Raw genomic sequence first — 19,345 nt, 5'->3', positions numbered from 1 at the left:
ACTTGCCTTTTTTTCCAGCTTTTTGACAAGTTTCATGGTGCTTGGGGATCACATCAGGTAAGTAGGTTGGGTGTTCCATTAGTATCCATTCCTCAGAATTGTTGACAGATGCAAATGTGTTATAAAAGCTACCATTTCACAGCTGTTCACATTCCAATCTCAGAAGCTAAAGCCTTCAGGTTTTGGAAGACACATTTGAGCTTTATGCAAGTTGGAAATGTTTGGAGTAAACTCTCCATCCACTGTCAACTCCTTGGAACAACCTCCCTCACCATTAACAGATCGCTCTGTCACCTCAACCTCACCTGCCATCTATTCCATCAGCATCGGTGCCTTTAAAGAAATCTCACCTTGGTCCTCAGAATCCCACTATGATCATCCCCAACACTAACATCACCATGCACACCAGCAGCACCAGGCACACCAGCAGCACCAACAACACCACAAACCTTCTCCGCAATCAACCTATGCTGCACAGGACAGAGAGCATCAGCACCTGACCACATTGCTGCCTGGGAGGCCAGGGACGGCCTCACCATCACCAGATTTACTTCAGTTGATGCAGTACACCCTGGTTGCCACATGATGCATCAGGTTGGCACTACCCCACACCAACATTATAAAGCATCCCTACAATGCCCAAGCCATTCCTTTCATACTCATTACCATTGCGGGAGGTACTGTTATGTCTCACCATTCACTGCAACTCACTAAGCCACTTCCAAAGGTGCACATAAATCTGTCCAAGAAGGCAAAGTCTTGAAAATAAAGATTTCAATGTTTGACAACACATTAACAGAAACTTTACATGAACATTGGCGATAACACCCAAGTGCCTACCCTTGTGTGTTGATAGTTGTTATGATTGGACTAGGAAGAGGGTGAGTGTGAGGGATGGTGAGTGTGAGGGATGGCTAGTGAGATGGGGAAGTGATAATGTAGATAGAGAGAGAGTGTTGGGTTGAGGTGCAAGATAAGTTGGTGTGAGTCAGGATGTGCAGGAGTAGGGTAGCGAAGGCAGAGTGATGGGGATGTGATGAGAGGCACAGCAGGATGAGGTTGGGTGTGGCTTTGAGTAACGTTTCGTGATCTACTGATATCATTGAAAGGTTTGCGCCACAGCAGCCAGGTCCTCCTGATGACATCCCTGCTTGTGCCCTCCTGTGCAATGTGCGACCAGGCTGTGTTGATCTCCTGCCAATCGGAAGGGAAGAGAACCTCCCTGCCTGTTGTGACTCACTCTATAAGCATGGGAGAGCCTGGATGCAGCTGTGTACCCTTGTGCAGTGCTTGTCTATGTTTGCAACACCTCAATGCTATAGAACACTGACAGCAAAACTGTCAAAATCAATGTGGACACGGTCCCTTTAAGGAAATCCGCTGATGATGCGTCATCAAATGATGTCATCAGACCCGCTTCCTTTTAATTAGGCGTGAACCTTGCTGGGCAGTCTTAAGAAACCCAATCAAGGTAAAATCATTTATAGAGAGCAGGATGGAACTGGCAGCGGGCCGAGACGCCACTACAGACCCCGGCTGCCTCGCCCACAACCCGGTAGGCGATAATCGCAGTCATCGATGTAAGATTGGCGGAGCAGGCACGAGGGGCCGAATGGCCTACTCCTGCTCCTAATTCTTATGTTCTAAATGTAGAATTTAAGGAATTAGGAACAGAGAGCAAGAGAATTTATTTTTTGCGCAGAGGGTTGTGAGGTTGTCAAATGCATTCCCAGGGTGAGTGAAGTAGAGACCATGTCAACATTTAAGAATAGGTTGGATAGGTGATTGAAGGAAAAAGGACTAAAAGGATATGGAAACAGAGCACACAAATGGGACTAGGATGGCTGCTTGCATGGAGGATAAACACCAGCATAGATAGGTAAGATCAAACGGCATGTTTCGTGTTGTAATGTAATTCTATGTGAGATTATAATCTCATTTTTTTGTTACACTTTTCAGCCTGAAAAGGGATACTCAACTAACATAACAAACAATCATCAATCATCACAGAAAGATATTGGTAAGTAATCTGAGCCCTGAAAATCCCAGCATACAATCCTAGCATTCTGTAGGAGGTTGCCTCTTTTGCACGCTGATGACAGATGGCTGCCCCATTCTGCTTCAGGTTCCACACCGAAAGTCTAGGCCTTCCCTACTCCGGGCTAGCCCCCTTCTGGAATGTGAGACCCTCCCAAATTCCCTGTTGCTTCTGTCCTGGTCAGCAACCTCCTGCTGCCCAAAATTACGCTTTGCCCGTTGGCCATCTGCCACTTACCGCCCATTTTGGGAGGTCTTTTGATTGTATCTGTCTTGTAATTCACTTATGTCTAAATATTGTTATAGTTCTGGAATATGCATTTTAAAATTTTATTTTTATTTTTACAGGAATAGAGAGTCCATCAACTGAACAGCCATTCACATTTTCATTCCAATCTGATCTACCTCCAAATAATTTTGGAAATAGCAAAGATGAATTCAGTTTTGGTTTCTCATTTGGACAGGATCAGAGATCATCCCAACCTGGTCTTTTCAAATTATTTTAAAGCTAGGCATCCTTTACAGCTTTTGAATCAGATTATTAATAATAATAGATAGATAGATAATTTTTTTCTGCTTTGCACACTGCATTATAACATTTGTGTGGCTAGTCAGTTAATTGAAATAATTATAATATGATTTTAAATTCTTGTTATTTTGTTTTTAGCAATGGTTGTTGCTAATTCAGAGGTCAGTTCAGCAGTCACTGTTATGTCATCTGAGCAGCTTCTACTTTATCTCAGAAATGACTGGGTGCTATATTGAAATTCTGCTAGTAAATTTGGGAGCTGCCTCAGTTTAAAGTACTGTACTGTTTATTTCACCAGTTGTATTTATTGCATATCCAGCTGGCATGAATTGTTATTTATGTTACTTTACACAAACAGAAACATTTCAAATTTGTTATCGGCTGTTGTACAGAAAATAACTTGCTGTTTCAGTTTGATACTACTCTGTGAAAGTGCAATGCTGTTGCATAAATAGAGGAATACTCTTGCAAGTCATGTTTATAGGCAGTGTGTCCCTTGGGAAAATAGTATCAATATATTCACTGACAATGTAACAACTCTGGAAATACAATTTTTTCACAGTTACCACAGAAGTATAATAACATTCTCTTATGCAGTTACTTGAAATGGCATTGATGCCACTTGATATCCTACAGTGTTGAGATTGTTAGTGGCAACAGAAAATAAATTTCAGATTTTATTAGTGCAGATACTATTTATTTACAACCAAGCTGAAAAAGTCTTATAATAGAAATGTATATTTGTTTATTTAATTCACGAATTTATTGAATACTGTAAAACACCACGATTGGCAAGCAAAGAGACTGAAAAAAAACGGTACATAATACAAATATCAAATATAAAATATAGTTCTGATTTGAAAGGAGTACTGTGAAAGTATTGTCAATGCACAGTATAACCAGTTTCCATATTTAAGGAGAAAATTCCAAGTCTTCTGACATAAGTGCACCCAAGGCAAAGATCTCATCCCATATTCTGAGATAGAAACATAGACACATAGAAAATAGGTGCAGGAGTAGGCCATTCGGCCCTTCTAGCCTGCACCGCCATTCAATGAGTTCATGGCTGAACATGCAACTTCAGTACCCCATTCCTGCTTTCTAGCCATACCCCTTGATCCCCCTAGTAGTAAGGACTTCATCTAACTCCTTTTTGAATATATGGAGTCATTTGCATAAGTAGGGCATGCTGTTAACATCATTCTATACTTAGTGCAGTTCTGCTCTAATATCTAAGTTCAGCCAAGACTTGGACAGCCAGATTGTGTCTGCAGAGCAACATAGGAACAGGAGTAGGCTATTGAGCCCCTCGAGCCTGTTCCGCCATTCAATGAGATCATGGCTGATCTGCGACCTAACTCCATAAACCCGCCTTTGGCCCATATCAATTAATACCTTTGGTTAATAAAAATCTATCAATCTCAGATTTAAAATTAACAATTGGTCTAGCATCAATTGTCACTTGCAGAACAGAATTCCAAACTTCTACTACCCTTTGTGTGTAGAAGTGTTTCCAAATTTCACTCCTGAAAGATCTGATTCTAATTTTTAGACTGTGCCTCCTAGTCCAAGACTCCCCAACCAGCAGAATAGTTTCTCTCTACCCTATCTTTTCCCCTTAATATCTTGAAAACTTTGATCAGATTACCCCATAACTTTCTCAATTCTCGGGAATACAACCCTAATTGGTGTAATCTCTCCTCATAAATTAATCCTTGGAGTCTGGGTATCATTCTGCTGCACTCTCTCCGAGACCAATATATCCTTCCTAAGGTGCGGTGCCCAGAACTGCTCACAGTACTGCAGTTGTAGTCTAACTAGGGCTTTGTATAGCTGCAGCATAACTTCTACATCCTTGTATTCTAGTCCTCTAGAAATAAAGGCCAGCATTCCATTAGCCTTTTGGATTAATTTCTGTACCTGTTCATGACATTTTAATGAGCTATGTACCTGGACTCCCAAGTCTCTTTGGACCTCCACTGTCTTTAGCTCTTCACTATTTAGGAAGTACCCTGTTCTATCTATCCGTTTTAGGGACAAAGTGGATGACCTCACAGTTGCCTGCATTGAAATCCATTTGCCACAGTTTTGCCCAATCATTTAATCTATCGAATCTCTTTGTAATTTTAGGCTTTCATCTACACTGCCTACAATGTATCTTTGTGTCATCGACAAATTTGGATATATGTCTTTGCATACCATCATCTAAGGGATGAGGGCAGAGTTGGCTAAAGTAGACTGGAAACAAGGACTAAACGGTGGCACAATTGAGGAACAGTGGAGGACTTTTAAGGAGCTCTTCCATAGTGCGCAACAAAAATATATTCCAGTGAAAAAGAAGGGTGGCAAGAGAAGGGATAACCAGCCGTGGATAACAAGGAAATAAAGGAACGTATCAAATCAAAGACCAATGCGTATAAGGTGGCCAAGGTTAGTGGGAAACTAGAGGATTGGGAAAATTTTAAGCAACAGCAAAGAATGACTAAAAAAGCAATAAAGAAAGGGAAGATATCTTACGAAGGTAAACTTGCGCAAAACATAAAAACAGATAGTAAAAGCTTTTACAGATATATAAAACGGAAAAGAGTGACTAAAGTAAATGTTGGTCCCTTAGAAGATGAAAAGGGGGATTTAATAATGGGAAATGTGGAAATGGCTGAGACCTTAAACAATTATTTTGCTTCCGTTTTCACAGTGGAAGACACAAAAACCATGCCAAAATTTGCAGGCCACAGGAATGTGGGAAGGGAGGACCTTGAGACAATCACTATCACTAGGGGGGTAGTGCTGGACAGGCTAATGGGACTCAAGGTAGACAAGTCCTCTGGTCCTGATGAAATGCATCCCAGGGTATTAAAAGAGATGGCGGAAGTTATAGCAGATGCATTCGTTATAATCTACCAAAATTCTCTGGACTCTGGGGAAGTACCAGCGGATTGGAAAGCAGCTAATGTAACGCCTCTGTTTAAAAAAGGGGGCAGGCAAAAGGCAGGTAACTATAGGCCGGTTAGTTTAACATCTGTAGTGGGGAAAATGCTTGAAACTATCATTAAGGAAGAAATAGCGGGTCATCTAGATAGGAATAGTGCAATCAAGCAGACGCAGCATGGATTCATGAAAGAGAAATCATGATTAACTAACTTACTGGAATTCTTTGAGGATATAACGAGCATGGTGGATAGAGGTGTACCGATGGATGTGGTGTATTTAGATTTCCAAAAGGCATTTGATAAGGTGCCACACAAAAGGTTACTGCAGAAGATAAAGGTACGCGGAGTCAGGGGAAATGTATTCGCATGGATAGAGAATTGGCTGGCGAACAGAAAGCAGAGAGTCGGGATGAATGGATCCTTTTCCGGTTGGAAATCAGTGGTTAGTGGTGTGCCACAGGGATCAGTGCTGGGACCACAACTGTTTACAATATACATAGATGACCTAGAAGAGGGGACAGAGTGTAATGCAACAAAATTTGCAGATGACACTAAGATTAGTGGGAAAGCGGGTTGTGTAAAGGACTCAGAGAGGCTGCAAGGAGATTTGGATAGGTTAAGCGAATGGGCTAAGGTTTGGCAGATGGAATACAATGTCGGAAAGTGTGAGGTCATCCACCTTGGGAAAAAAAACAGTAAAAGGGAATATTATTTGAATGGGGAGAAATTACAACATGCTGTGGTGCAGAGGGACCTGGGGGTCCTTGTGCATGAATCCCAAAAGGTTAGTTTGCAGGTGCAGCAGGTAATCAGGAAGGCAAATGGAATGTTGGCCTTCATTGCGAGAGGGATGGAGTACAAAAGCAGGGAGGTCTTGCTGCAACTGTATAGGGTATTGGTAAGGCCGCACCTGGAGTACTGCGTGCAGTTTTGGTCACCTTACTTAAGGAAGGATATACTAGCTTTGGAAGGGGTACAGAGACGATTCACTAGGCTGATTCCAGAAATGATGGGGTTACCTTATGATGATAGATTGAGTAGACTGGGTCTTTACTTCTTGGAGTTCAGAAGGATGAGGGGTGATCTTATAGAAACATTTAAAATCATGAAAGGGATAGACAAGATAGAGGCAGAGAGGTTGTTTCCATTGGTAGGGGAGACTAGAACTAGGGGGCACAGCCTCAAAATATGGAGGAGCTAATTTAAAACCGAGTTGAGAAAGAATTTCTTCTCCCAGAGGGTTGTGAATCTGTGGAATTCTCTGCCCAAGGAAGCAGTTGAGGCTAGCTCATTGAATGTTTTCAAGTCAAAGATTGATAGATTTTTAACCAATAAGGGAATTAAGGGTTACGGGGAGAGGGCGGGTAAGTGGAGCTGAGTCCACGACCAGATCAGCCATGATCTTATTAAATGGCGGAACAGGCTCGAAGGGCTAGATGGCCTACTCCTGTTACTAATTCTTATGTTCTTATGTTCTAAGGAAGGAGATCATTTCAGTTGCTCTTGTGTTTCATACAATGGCCCAAGAAATTTGATTATAAATTCTAGTTTTAACGGTTAAATTCATTTTGATTCTTGAGTATCTGCAAGTGTTTTTAAAGGCTGGGTTTTTGCTGTCATACTCCAGTTTATCTAAAAGGTTCATTAAAAGACTTTATGGGCTAGAACCTCCATTTTTTGTAAAAAAGGGTTTTCAGATCGCCGGCTTCTTGCCCATTCTCAAAACACTTAGTTTACATTTTTGAAAATGGGCATTATCGCAAGCGATATCAAATGGACAGTAGTGTTAAATTTTTTTGACCTTCTGTCGTAAAATGTGTTTGTCCTTAGCAACGGCATGGCAACGCTCGATTCCCACGATTCAGGAGGTCAAGGGTCACCATGACATGCACAAAAGAGGAGACAGAGCGAGAGGGAGCTCAGAGGGACTGAAGGTGTGGCTGGGTGTGGTGTGGCTACTTTGGGAGGAAGGAGGGAGACTTTAGACCTTCACAGCAAGTAGGCAAACAAAAATTAGCTGTTACTAGTCACATATTTGACAGAATTTGCCCTATAATGGAAGAGGAGGATGCATCACAGCACGCTGTGGAGACTGATGCTGGAGAAAGCAGTGAGGTAGGAGAGGAGTACATTGTAGGCCACAAAAGAGCCAGGAGGTTCTCGAACGAGGCAAATGCCTCCCTCCTGCAGGAGGTCGAGTTACGCTGGGGTGATTTGACACAGGGAGGGCGTGGGAAGCCCACCCCAAAGGCCTACCAGAGGATATGGACCGAGATAGCAGAGGTGGTCTTGTCGGCAACCAACGAGGTACGTGAGGGCAACCAATGCCGCAAACGATGGAACGACCTTGTGGGATCCGCAAAAGTAAGTATTACATTGATTTACAAGTACTTATGTATTTATATAATTTGATTTGTAACAGTCATGAGTGACTATCATCAGATGTGAGGTGTTGCACTTTTACCGGGAATGTTTTACTCAAAGCCTGCGATCAAGGTGTACGTCTTTAGGTAAAGAATTATAATAATCATAATAATCATGATTACATCTGTTGGTTATGTATTGTATCAGTCTCTGTGACAGTACCTAGCAATGATATCACGCAATGATCTCATGTCATGTCGTCCTGTCACCTTTTACAGAAGAAGCTATCGACGATGAGGTCCGTGCAGAGGCGAACGGGTGGGGGGCCACCAGTCTCTAGCGACATTACTGAAATGGAGGAGCGAGTGCTCGCGCTCATGGGGAATCACCCCCGGACAGCCACGGACGCATCTACAGACCCTGAAGTGATGCCACGTGAGTAAAGCTTACACCATTGCATGATGTAAAGTCAATAGATGCCACACCAACTCATATCCGAACAATCATATATGATAGATGACTTCTAAAAGTGTCATAGAAATAATGCTGTCCTAATGAAAATCATTGCAATGCACAATGTGTTGATGGTCATGAAATGTGATGTCTGCGATGATTTTGAGAGCAGCGGTGCTTTTGTTGTGCATATGCTGTGTGTAGTGCTGGACTCACCTTGTCACCCTAGCATCCCCTTCTCCTCTAATAACCTCATTTGTGTCTTGAAGCTCAGCCAGCAGCGCGGTCCCAGGCAAGGTCACAGAGGCCAGAAGGCGGGGTTGCGGGGCAGGAGTCGGCGGATGATCCTACTACATCTGGTGCTCAGGAGCACCAATTGTTTCCCGTCAATCCGCTGGGACTGTTCTCGACGGATGAGAGTGCAGACTTCGAAGAACCTGCATTACCACGCTGCAGAGGCCATTCCACCCTAAGGCCATCTAGTGGTACTCCGGTCATTCCCGCCTCCAGTCTGGAAGTGCCGGCCCCAAGCACCTCTCCAAAAGGCACCCCATTTGTCCCCAGGATGGCGTGGAGGCCTCATGGACGTGGCAGGTCTGTTCCATGAGCGCGACATGACAGCGGAGAGATGGTACAGTTGTCCAGGAGGATTGAAGACGTTGATGACCAGCTCATCGAAGCATTGGGGGGCATATCCCGACACCTGGCCACTATGACCAAGTTCATTACGCAGATGGCGGATTCGCTGGATGCAATAGCCAGGAACACTGCTGCCACAGGCCTCCCAGTAGTCCCCAAGTGCGGCACGCCACTCCTAGGTTCCGCACCACTACTGCGAACAACACATGAGAGCAAGGACCAAGATCCTGCTTCTGCATCAGAGAATGTTGACCCCTCGGCACCCTCCTCTCCAGTTCTTGTGCAACCAATGAATCTGCCTTCATCCCCCCCCAATGAGGCACGGCCTGAGGAGCTCCTCGGCCAGGCGCCGTGGAGCAAGGAGGGGAAGGGGTAGAGGTGGGGAGAAGAAGGAGAGCGGGGAAGGAAAGTGAGGTGCATGTGCGCAGGTGATGGCTGTGTTATATCTCCATCTGGGTGTATGCAATTTGTTGCAATGTATGTGGGCTGGGGACCACGCTCCTGCTTTGCCTTTGTACTCTGTATTGGTGGATATGTTGAACATGTGATTTATGTCAATGGTGGAAAAAGTTGGGTGTGGGCGGGGGTTGGGTATTTTTGACTGTGATACTTATGATTTCAGACCAATGTTGGTATTAAACTTTCATTATTGAACATAACCTTGTTGCGTATTGTCTCAGGTAGCTGGACCGTTACACACTGATGATTCCTTACCATGAAATGGTTAAATTCAATTTAACATCAATCAACGTAAACTTTAACTGGCACCAAGTTGATGGGCACCATTGATGTCTGAGCTGCACACACACAGCAGTGTGACAGCGTTGGCACTCACATCAGCGCTCTTTCAGGCAAATCTTTCCAATATCAGCTCCTCACGTAAGAGTAGGATTTAACAAATGCTAGCCACACCGCTGGCGTTCGTCCCAGTTAGTTCCACTTTTTGTGGACGGTTGTTTGAGCGAGCGATATTGTGGCCGATATGTGTGCGAGGTGGTGAGATTGATGATGGACGATCTCCATGGCCGCTAGTTTGAGTAAATAGGCTCTTTACGACAAAAAACAGTGGTTGGGCGTTAATATTGAATCTCGGTGTTAATTCCGTGCGGAAAGTAACGCCGGGCGATATTATGGGCGTTGAATTCGCCCATCCTGCTGATTCCGCCCAAAAAAGTGGGCGGGCAGTAATATTTTTTCTCAGCATTAAACCCATTGGGAAAATAACGCTTGCTGATAAGTCTCCTAAAAAAGCCCGTCAGTTTCTATTTTGTGCCAAAATGGGCGATATCTGGGCGTTACATGTCATTTCAGCGGTAAAATGGGCGTTAAGTGGGTATTAAGCATGCAAAAAAAGTGGAGGTTCTAGCCCCATGCGTTTTGAATAGTCACGGCAGCTAAACACAAATGAAACCAAACTGTGGGGATTACAGCGGGCGGGAGGCTGCATTCCATTGTAGTGTTTTCACAAGTATCACAAAATATGCTTCTCATTCTGTTCACATGTTTGAAGACAGCAATGATGAACAGCTTAATGGTAATCATTTCTGAAAAATCTGTTGCACAAGACACAGCAACATGCTAAAAATGAGCAGGTCATGAAATGAAAAGCAAATGTGGTTTGTGGACAAACTTTATACAGTAGCCAGCCAAATCTGCATTCACAGCTGCTACTCCTTGCTGTGTAAGATGGTACTGTTTTAATGCTGTACTCGCACACATAGTAATTTTCTCTATTTATGGCAGTGACCAAAACCAGATGAATTAGCACAAGTACAGGCTTCTTCACAACAAACAACAAACAAAAGGACTACTGGTGGTTGCCAAACCAAAGGACATCAGGGGCTGAAAATTCAGTTGGATTGTGCCTCTGTTAGTGTGCCGAAGGGGTGGTAATGGTTCTCGAAACGCTTACTGCCTGGGCGGCCAGCTTCTAGTGCCCTGCCGGGAAATTTGCTGCTGGTTTTGCAGTGGCACAAAACATTATCACCTAGCTCATGATCATGACGTCAATTGTCATGCAACGCCCCACTAGCACCCCAGTCGCTAAATTAGATGGAAACAGCACATTTAATATCCGCTCCAAGTCACGTCTGAAAAACCAGGCGGTCCCATGATCGATAGGTGCTATTTGCAGTGTACTGAAAGAGAGGGAAGAGGAGCATAAACCGAAGAGCACATTGAGCGGCACGCTTTCACTCAGGACGCTGCGTGAACCCCTGACTTTACTTCAGAAGAATATTCTGACAGCTTGAGTGAAATAATTTAATGGGTGAATTACTAGTTCGTTGTCGTCGCCTACTCCATGCTCTGGTTAGGCGGGAAGATAGAAGGGCTGTTGGCCATGCAAGGCCACGAATGAGGAGAGACTGCGGATGTCTGGACAGGAAGCCTCACTCACCACAAGGTTACAGACAGCAATGCTCATGCCTCCACCTTTCTGAGGAGCAGTGTGTGAGAAGGATGCGCTTCCCAGAGGAAGTGCTGAGAGAGATATGCCCCATATCCTACAGGCAGCCTCACAGTGGGAGGAGGAGAACGAGGAACAGAGCCTGGTGAGGCCCCGAATGGCCAGGCACACCAGGAGGAGCACCATCCATGGTAGAGGCAACGTGGCAATGCTGCCGGTGCGAGAGCCGGCATTATACATCGGGTCTCTTGAATGGAGGAAGATGAGGGATGTAGCTAATGCTAACTATGTGCCACAATAATGCCACATTTCCATTAAAGCCCACAATCATACTCAAGACACCAATGCAAAACGGTCAAAGTAACATTTTATTCACAACACCAACATAGTGGCTGCAAATCCACAACCAAAGCCCTACCCAGCAAGCAACAAAACAACAACACAACGTCCTGTAGAAACACCATCAACCACAATGAACTGAAAAATGCATGGACAAAGGGAAGTTCCATTAGTCATCCCACAGCAGCATCCATGTGGCACCTTAGGCACACACAGTACAACCAATAGGTTGCGTCAAACAATGCAATGACATATTTACATCCATTATTTACAAGATGAGTACATCTGGCCATGGTGGGCAAAGTCCTCAGTCAGACTTAGCCTGAGAGTTCCCACTCCTCGCCTTTTCCCCCCTCCCACGCCTAGTGCTCCACTTCAATGTGGCCTCAGTGCCTACAGCAAGGCTACTTGATGGCTGCTTTGTGTGTGGGGCAGATAGAACAGATGGCCTAGCAGGATGCTCTGGACCAGTTCTGGGCCTGGGAGGCCTGGCTGCGGACTCCATCACTTCAGCATTGGCGGCGGGTAGTCTGGGGTGGCTCGGGTGTAGACCGCAGCAGGTGCAAAGGCGGAATGGCAGTGGTGGGAGCCGGAATGCTGTCATCTTGAGGAAGGACAGCATCTTCCATTTCCAAGGGCCCACTGCCACTCACACAGGGCAGAGCGTCCGCATCCAGAGCATGATGTATGAGCACAATTTGCAGGCCTACTCTACACAGTTGGACTGTGGGAATCACAGTGATGATGGCAGCAGTCAGTGATTGCATGGCATCACATTGAGACTGACTCAGAGCACACTGAGCCTGAAACGCAGCAGTCTGAAAGTTCATGCCAGCAATTACTGACAGCATCACATCACAAAGTACTTGCGTGGCTTGGGCCTGTGATGTGATTGCTGCTGTCACACCAACCATGGCATGCGCCATGCCCTCTGGGACTCCACTATCGCTTGTTGAGCCCATTTCTCTCTCTGTGAGCGGGCAAGTCCAGGTCCATGTCTACCTGTCTCCCAGTGGGCTTCTTGGGCTAACTCACCCTCCGAGGAGCTGGCTTCCGAGCTTCCCCTCCAGCTGTAGGCCACTGGGGCCAGGAGCCTCAGGCTCCTCAAATCCCTTAAATTCAGGCTCCTCCACCGATGTGGTGTCCCCACTCGGTGGGACTGATGGCATCTCCCACTAAGCCCGATCCACACCAAGCTGCACACTTACACCAAAGAGCTCATACCAGACATTGGCAGCGCGGCAGTGACGGTATCGTACGATGGAGCTGTGCATGATTTACCACTATGGATTATACCAGGTGATAGCCCAACGCTGTTCAGCAGAAGTTGACTAGGAAAGATCCGATGGAACTGGGACGACATCAAAGCACTATCTTCAGTGGATGACACCTCATGCGCTCAAGTGCTAAACAAATTCCCGTCATTATTCGAGCCAGGCATCGGCAACTTCACAGGCGCCAAAGTGTAGATTCATCTAGTGCAGATGCACAACCTGTTCATCACAAGGCCCGAGCGGTTCCATATATGTGCGAGAGAAAGTCGAGATCAAGCTGGACAGATTTCAACGAGAGGGGATCATATCACCAGTTGAGTTCAACGAGTGGGCCAGTCCGATTGTTCCGGTGTTGAAAAGTGATGGGACGGTCAGAATCTGTGGGGACTACAAGGTAACGATCAACCGAGTCTCGCTACAGGATCAGTACCCACTACCCAAAGTGGATGACCTGTTTGCAACACTGGCAGGGGGGATGTCGTTCACCAAGCTAGATCTAACCTCTGATTATATGACACAGGAGCTAGCTCAACCTTCAAAAAAATTGATGTGCATCAACACGCACAGAGGACTGTTCATGTACCACAGATGCCCCTTTGGGATTCACTCGGCTGCGGCCATCTTCCAGAGGAACATGGAGAGTCTGCTGAAATCGGTTCTGCGCACCGTGGTGTTTCAAGACAACATCTTGATCACTGGCCGCAACACCACCGTACACTTGCACAACCTGGAAGAGGTTCTCAAGCGACTGCACAGAGTGGGACTCAGGCTGAAACGCTCCAAGTGTGCATTCCTGGTGCCATAGGTCAAATTTCTGGGGAGAAAGATTGCGGCGGACGGCATCAGACCCATGGACTCCAAGACAGAGGCAATCAAGAATGCACCCAGACCACAGAATGTGACGGAGTTGCGTTTGTTCCTGGGACTCCTCAACTATTTTGTTAACTTTCTACCGGGGTTGAGCACTTTGCTGGAACCATTGCATTTATTGCAACGCATGGGTGACAACTAGGTTTGGGGTAAGTCTCAAGAGACAGCCTTTGACAAGGCCAGAAATCTGCTATGCTCTAACAAGTTACTTGTATTGTATGGCCCATGGCCCATGGTCCATGGCCCAAAGGGAAAATAGAGTACGAGAGGAAGCTTGCAGGGAACATTAAGACGGACTGCAAAAGTTTCTATAGATATGTAAAGAGAAAAAGGTTAGTAAAGACAAATGTAGGTCCCCTGCAGTCAGAATCAGGGGAAGTCATAACGGGGAACAAAGAAATGGCAGACCAATTGAACAAGTACTTTGGTTCGGTATTCACTAAGGAGGACACAAACAACCTTCCGGATATAAAAGGGGTCAGAGGGTCTAGTAAGAAGGAAGAACTGAGGGAAATCCTTATTAGTCGGGAAATTGTGTTGGGGAAATTGATGGGATTGAAGGCCGATAAATCCCCAGGGCCTGATGGACTGCATCCCAGAGTACTTAAGGAGGTGGCCTTGGAAATAGCGGATGCAATGACATTCATTTTCCTACATTCCATAGAGTCTGGATCAGTTCCTATCGAGTGGAGGGTAGCCAATGTAACCCCACTTTTTAAAAGGGGAGGAAGAGAGAAGATGGGGAATTATAGACCGGTCAGCCTGACATCAGTAGTGGGTAAAATGATGGAATCAATTATTAAGGATGTCATAGCAGCGCATTTGGAAAGAGGTGACATGATAGGTCCAAGTCAGCATGGATTTGTGAAAGGGAAATCATGCTTGACAAATCTTCTGGAATTTTTTGAGGATGTTTCCATTAGAGTGGACAAGGGAGAACCAGTTGATGTGGTATATTTGGACTTTCAGAAGGCTTTCGACAAGGTCCCACACAAGAGATTAATGTGCAAAGTTAAAGCATATGGGATTGGGGGTAGTGTACTGACATGGATTGAGAACTGGTTGTCAGACAGGAAGCAAAGAGTAGGAGTAAATGGGTATTTTTTAGAATGGCAGGCAGTGACTAGTGGGGTACCGCAAGGTTCTGTGCTGGGGCCCCGCTGTTTACATTGTACATTAATGATTTAGACGAGGGGATTAAATGTAATATCTCCAAATTTGCGGATGACACTAAGTTGGGTGGCAGTGTGAGCTGCGAGGAGGATGCTATGAGGCTGCAGAGTGACTTGGATAGGTTAGGTGAGTGGGCAAATGCATGGCAGATGAAGTATAATGTGGATAAATGTGAGATTATCCACTCTGGTGGTAAAAACAGAGAGACAGACTATTATCTGAATGGTGACCGATTAGGAAAAGGGGAGGTGCAAAGAGACCTGGGTGTCATGGTACATCAGTCATTGAAGGTTGGCATGCAGGTACAGCAGGCGGTTAAGAAAGCAAATGGCAATTTGGCATCCATAGCGAGGGGATTTGAGTACAGGGGCAGGGAGGTGTTGCTACAGTTGTACAGGGCCTTGGTGAGGCCACATCCGGAGTATTGTGTACAGTTTTGGTCTCCTAACTTGAGGAAGGACATTCTTGCTATTGAGGGAGTGCAGCGAAGGTTCACCAGACTGATTCCCGGGATGGCGGGACTGATATATCAAGAAAGACTGGATCAAATGGGCTTGTATTCACTGGAGTTCAGAAGAATGAGAGGGGATCTCATAGAAACGTTTAAAATTCTGCCGGGTTTGACAGTTTAGATGCAGGAAGAATGTTCCCAATGTTGGGGAAGTCCAGAACCAGGGGTCACAGCCTAAGGATAAGGAGTAAGCCACTTAGGACTGAGATGAGGAGAATCTTCTTCACCCAGAGAGTGGTGAACCTGTGGAATTCTCTTCCACAGAAAGTTGTTGAGGCCAATTCACTAAATATATTCAAGAAGGAGTTAGATGTAGTCCTTACTACTAGGGGGATCAAGGAGTATGGCGAGAAAGCAGGAATGGGGTACTGAAGTTGCATGTTCAGCCATGAACTCATTGAATGGCGGTGCAGGCTCGAAGGGCCAAATTTCTATGTTCTATGTTTCTATGTTTCTATGTAAACGTTTAGTACTAGCTTGTGATGCGTCATCATACGGGGTCGGTTGTGTGTTACAGCAAGCAAGTGTGTCAGGCAAACTTCAACCGGTTGCATATGCGTCCAGAAGCTTATCCAAGGCTGAAAGAGCCTACAGTATGGTTGAGAAAAAAGCATTAGCATGCGTTTACGGGTTAAGAAAATGCACCAATACCTATTTGGACTCGGTTCGAGCTCAAAACGGCCACAAGCCGCTAATTTCACTGTTCTCAGAAAGCAAAGGTATTAATACCAATGCTTCGTACCGCATCCAAAGATGGGCATTAATGTTATCTGCATATGATTATGTAATCCGCCACAGACCAGGCACTGAGAACTGTGCGGATGCCCTCAGTTAACTGCCATTGCCCACCATCGGGGTGGAAATGGCGCAACCCGTAGACTTGCTGCTTGTAATGGATGCTTTTGAGAGCGAGGGGTCACCCATCACTGCTCGCCAGATCAGGACCTGGACTAGCCAGGATCCTTTGCTATCACTAGTTAAAAGCTGCGTCCTCAATGGGAGCTGGTCAGCGGTTCCAGGGGAAATGCAAGACGAAATTAAGCCATTCCACCAACGCGAGGATGAAATGTCCATCCATTTGGACTGTCTCCTATGGAAGAATCATTTAGTTTTGTCAAAAAAAAGGCAGGGAAACGTTTACATAAGAACATACATAAGAATTAGGAACAGGAGTAGGCCATCTAGCCCCTCGAGCCTGTTCCGCCATTCAACAAGATCATGGCTGATCTGGCCGTGGACTCAGCTCCACTTACCCGCTCGCTCCCCGTAACCCTTAATTCCCTTATTGGTTAAAAATCTATCTATCTGTGACTTGAATACATTCAATGAGCTAGCCTCAACTGCTTCCTTGGGCAGAGAATTCCACAGATTCACAACCCTCTGGGAGAAGAAATTCCTTCTCAACTCTGTTTTAAATTGGCTCCCCCATATTTTGAGGCTGTGCCCCCTAGTTCTAGTCTCCCCGACCAGTGGAAACAACCTCTCTGCCTCTATCTTGTCTATCCCTTTCATTATTTTAAATGTTTCTATAAGATTACCCCTCATCCTACTGAACTCCAACGAGTAAAGACCCAGTCTACTCAATCTATCATCATAAGGTAACCCCCTCATCTCCGGAATCAGCCTAGTGAATCGTCTCTGTACCCTCTCCTAGTATATCCTTCCTTAAGTAAGGTGACCAAAACTGCACGCAGTACTCCAGGTGCGGCCTCACCAATACCCTATACAGTTGCAGCAGGACCTCCCTGCTTTTGTACTCCATCCCTCTCGCAATGAAGGCCAACATTCCATTCGCCTTCCTTATTACCTGCTGCACCTGCAAACTAACTTTTTGGGATTCATGCACAAGGACCCCCAGGTCCCTCTGCACCGCAGCATGTTGTAATTTCTCCCCATTCAAATAATATTCCCTTTTACTGTTTTTTTTTCCAAGGTGGATGACCTCACACTTTCCGGCATTGTATTCCATCTGCCAAACCTTAGCCCATTCGCTTAACCTATCTAAATCACTTTGCAGCCTTTCTATGTCCTCTACACAACCCGCTTTCCCACTAATCTTTGTGTCATCTGCAAATGTTGTTACACTACACTCTGTCCCCTCTTCCAGGTCATCTATGTATATTGTAAACAGTTATGGTCCCAGCACCAATCCATGTGGCACACCACTAACCACCGATTTCCAACCCGAAAAGGAGCCATTTATCCCAACTCTCTGCTTTCTGTTCGCCAGCCAATTCTCTATCCGTGCTAATACATTTCCTCTGACTCCGCATACCTTTATCTTCTGCAGTAACCTTTTGTGTGGCATCTTATCGCATGCCTTTTGAAAATCTAAATACACCACATCCATCGGTACACCTCTATCCACCATGCTCGTTATATCCTCAAAGAATTCCAGCAAATTAGTTAAACATGATTTCCCCTTCATGAATCTATGCTGCGTCTGCTTGATTGCACTATTCCTATCTAGATGTCCCGCTATTTCTTCCTTAATGATAGTTTCAAGCATTTTCCCCACTACAGATGTTAAACTAACCGGCCTATAGTTACCTGCCTTTTGCCTGCCCCCTTTTTTAAACAGAGGCATTACATTAGCTGCTTTCCAATCCGCTGGTACCTCCCCAGAGTCCAGAGAATTTTGGTAGATTATAACGAATGCATCTGCTATAACTTCCGCCATCTCTTTTAATACCCTGGGATGCATTTCATCAGGACCAGGGAACTTGTCTACCTTGAGTCCCATTAGCCTGTCCAGCACTACCTCCCTAGTGATAGTGATTGTCTCAAGGTGCTCCCTTTCCACATTCCTGTGACCAGCAATTTTTGGCATGGTTTTTGTGTCTTCCACTGTGAAGACAGAAGCAAAATAATTGTTTAAGGTCTCAGCCATTTCCACATTTCCCATTATTAAATCCCTCTTCTCATCTTCGAAGGGACCAACATTTACTTTAGTCACTCTTTTCCGTTTTATATATCTGTAAAAGCTTTTACTATCCATTTTTATGTTTTGCGCAAGTTTACCTTCGTAATCTATCTTTCCTTTCTTTATTACTTTCTTAGTCATTCTTTGCTGTCGTTTACAATTTTCCCAATCTTCTATTTTCCCACTAACCTTGGCCATCTTATACGCATTCGTTTTTAATTTGATACTCTCCTTTATTTCCTTGGTTATCCACGGCTGGTTATCCCTTCTCTTACCGCCCTTCTTTTTCACTGGAATATATTTTTGTTGAGCACTTTGAAAGAGCTCCTTAAAAGTCCTCCACTGTTCCTCAATTGTGCCACCGTTTAGTCTGTGTTTCCAGTCTACTTCCGAGAGGATCTTTTAGGAGATCGTTTATTATTCCTGTCTCATTACACAGGACCAGATCTAAGATAGCTTGCTCCCTTGTAGGTTCTGTAACATACTGTTCTAAGAAACAATCCTGTATGCATTCTATGAATTCCTCCTCCAGGCTACCCCGTGCGATTTGATTTGACCAATCGATATGTAGGTTAAAATCCCCCATGATTACTGCCGTTCCTTTTTCACATGCCTCCATTATTCCCTTGATTATTGCCCTCCCCACCGTGAAGCTATTATTTGGGGGCCTATAAACTACATCCACCAGTGACTTTTTCCCCTTACTATCTCTAATCTCCACCCACAATGATTCAACATTTTGTTCATTAGAGCCAATATCGTCTCTCACAACTGCCCTGATATCATCCTTTATTAACAGAGCTACCCCACCTCCTTTCCCTTCTTGTCTATCTTTCCGAATCGTCAGATATTCCTGTATGTTTAATTCCCAGTCCTGTTCACCCTGCAACCACGTT

The 19,345-nt window shown here is 45.0% G+C and overlaps 1 protein-coding gene across 4 annotated transcripts in view; it reads left to right on the top strand.

The window, feature by feature from the left end:
- Nucleotides 1-3,246, top strand: part of LOC139263407 (protein SIX6OS1-like) — a 198,743-nt gene extending 195,497 nt beyond the window's left edge. For all 4 annotated transcript variants that reach the window (XM_070879466.1, XM_070879464.1, XM_070879462.1 and 1 more), the window contains 2 exons: nucleotides 1,960-2,020; nucleotides 2,386-3,246. In XM_070879466.1, coding sequence (XP_070735567.1) covers nucleotides 1,960-2,020; nucleotides 2,386-2,543 — 219 coding nt within the window. In that variant the 3' untranslated portion in view covers nucleotides 2,544-3,246. The remainder of the gene's footprint in view (nucleotides 1-1,959; nucleotides 2,021-2,385) is intronic.
- The last annotated feature ends 16,099 nt before the right edge of the window (nucleotides 3,247-19,345 follow it).

The sequence above is a fragment of the Pristiophorus japonicus genome, chromosome 4 (genome assembly GCF_044704955.1).
Source record: "Pristiophorus japonicus isolate sPriJap1 chromosome 4, sPriJap1.hap1, whole genome shotgun sequence".
In the NCBI taxonomy this organism is placed as follows: Eukaryota; Metazoa; Chordata; class Chondrichthyes; family Pristiophoridae; genus Pristiophorus; species Pristiophorus japonicus.
This window is presented reverse-complemented; position numbering and strand designations above follow the sequence as displayed.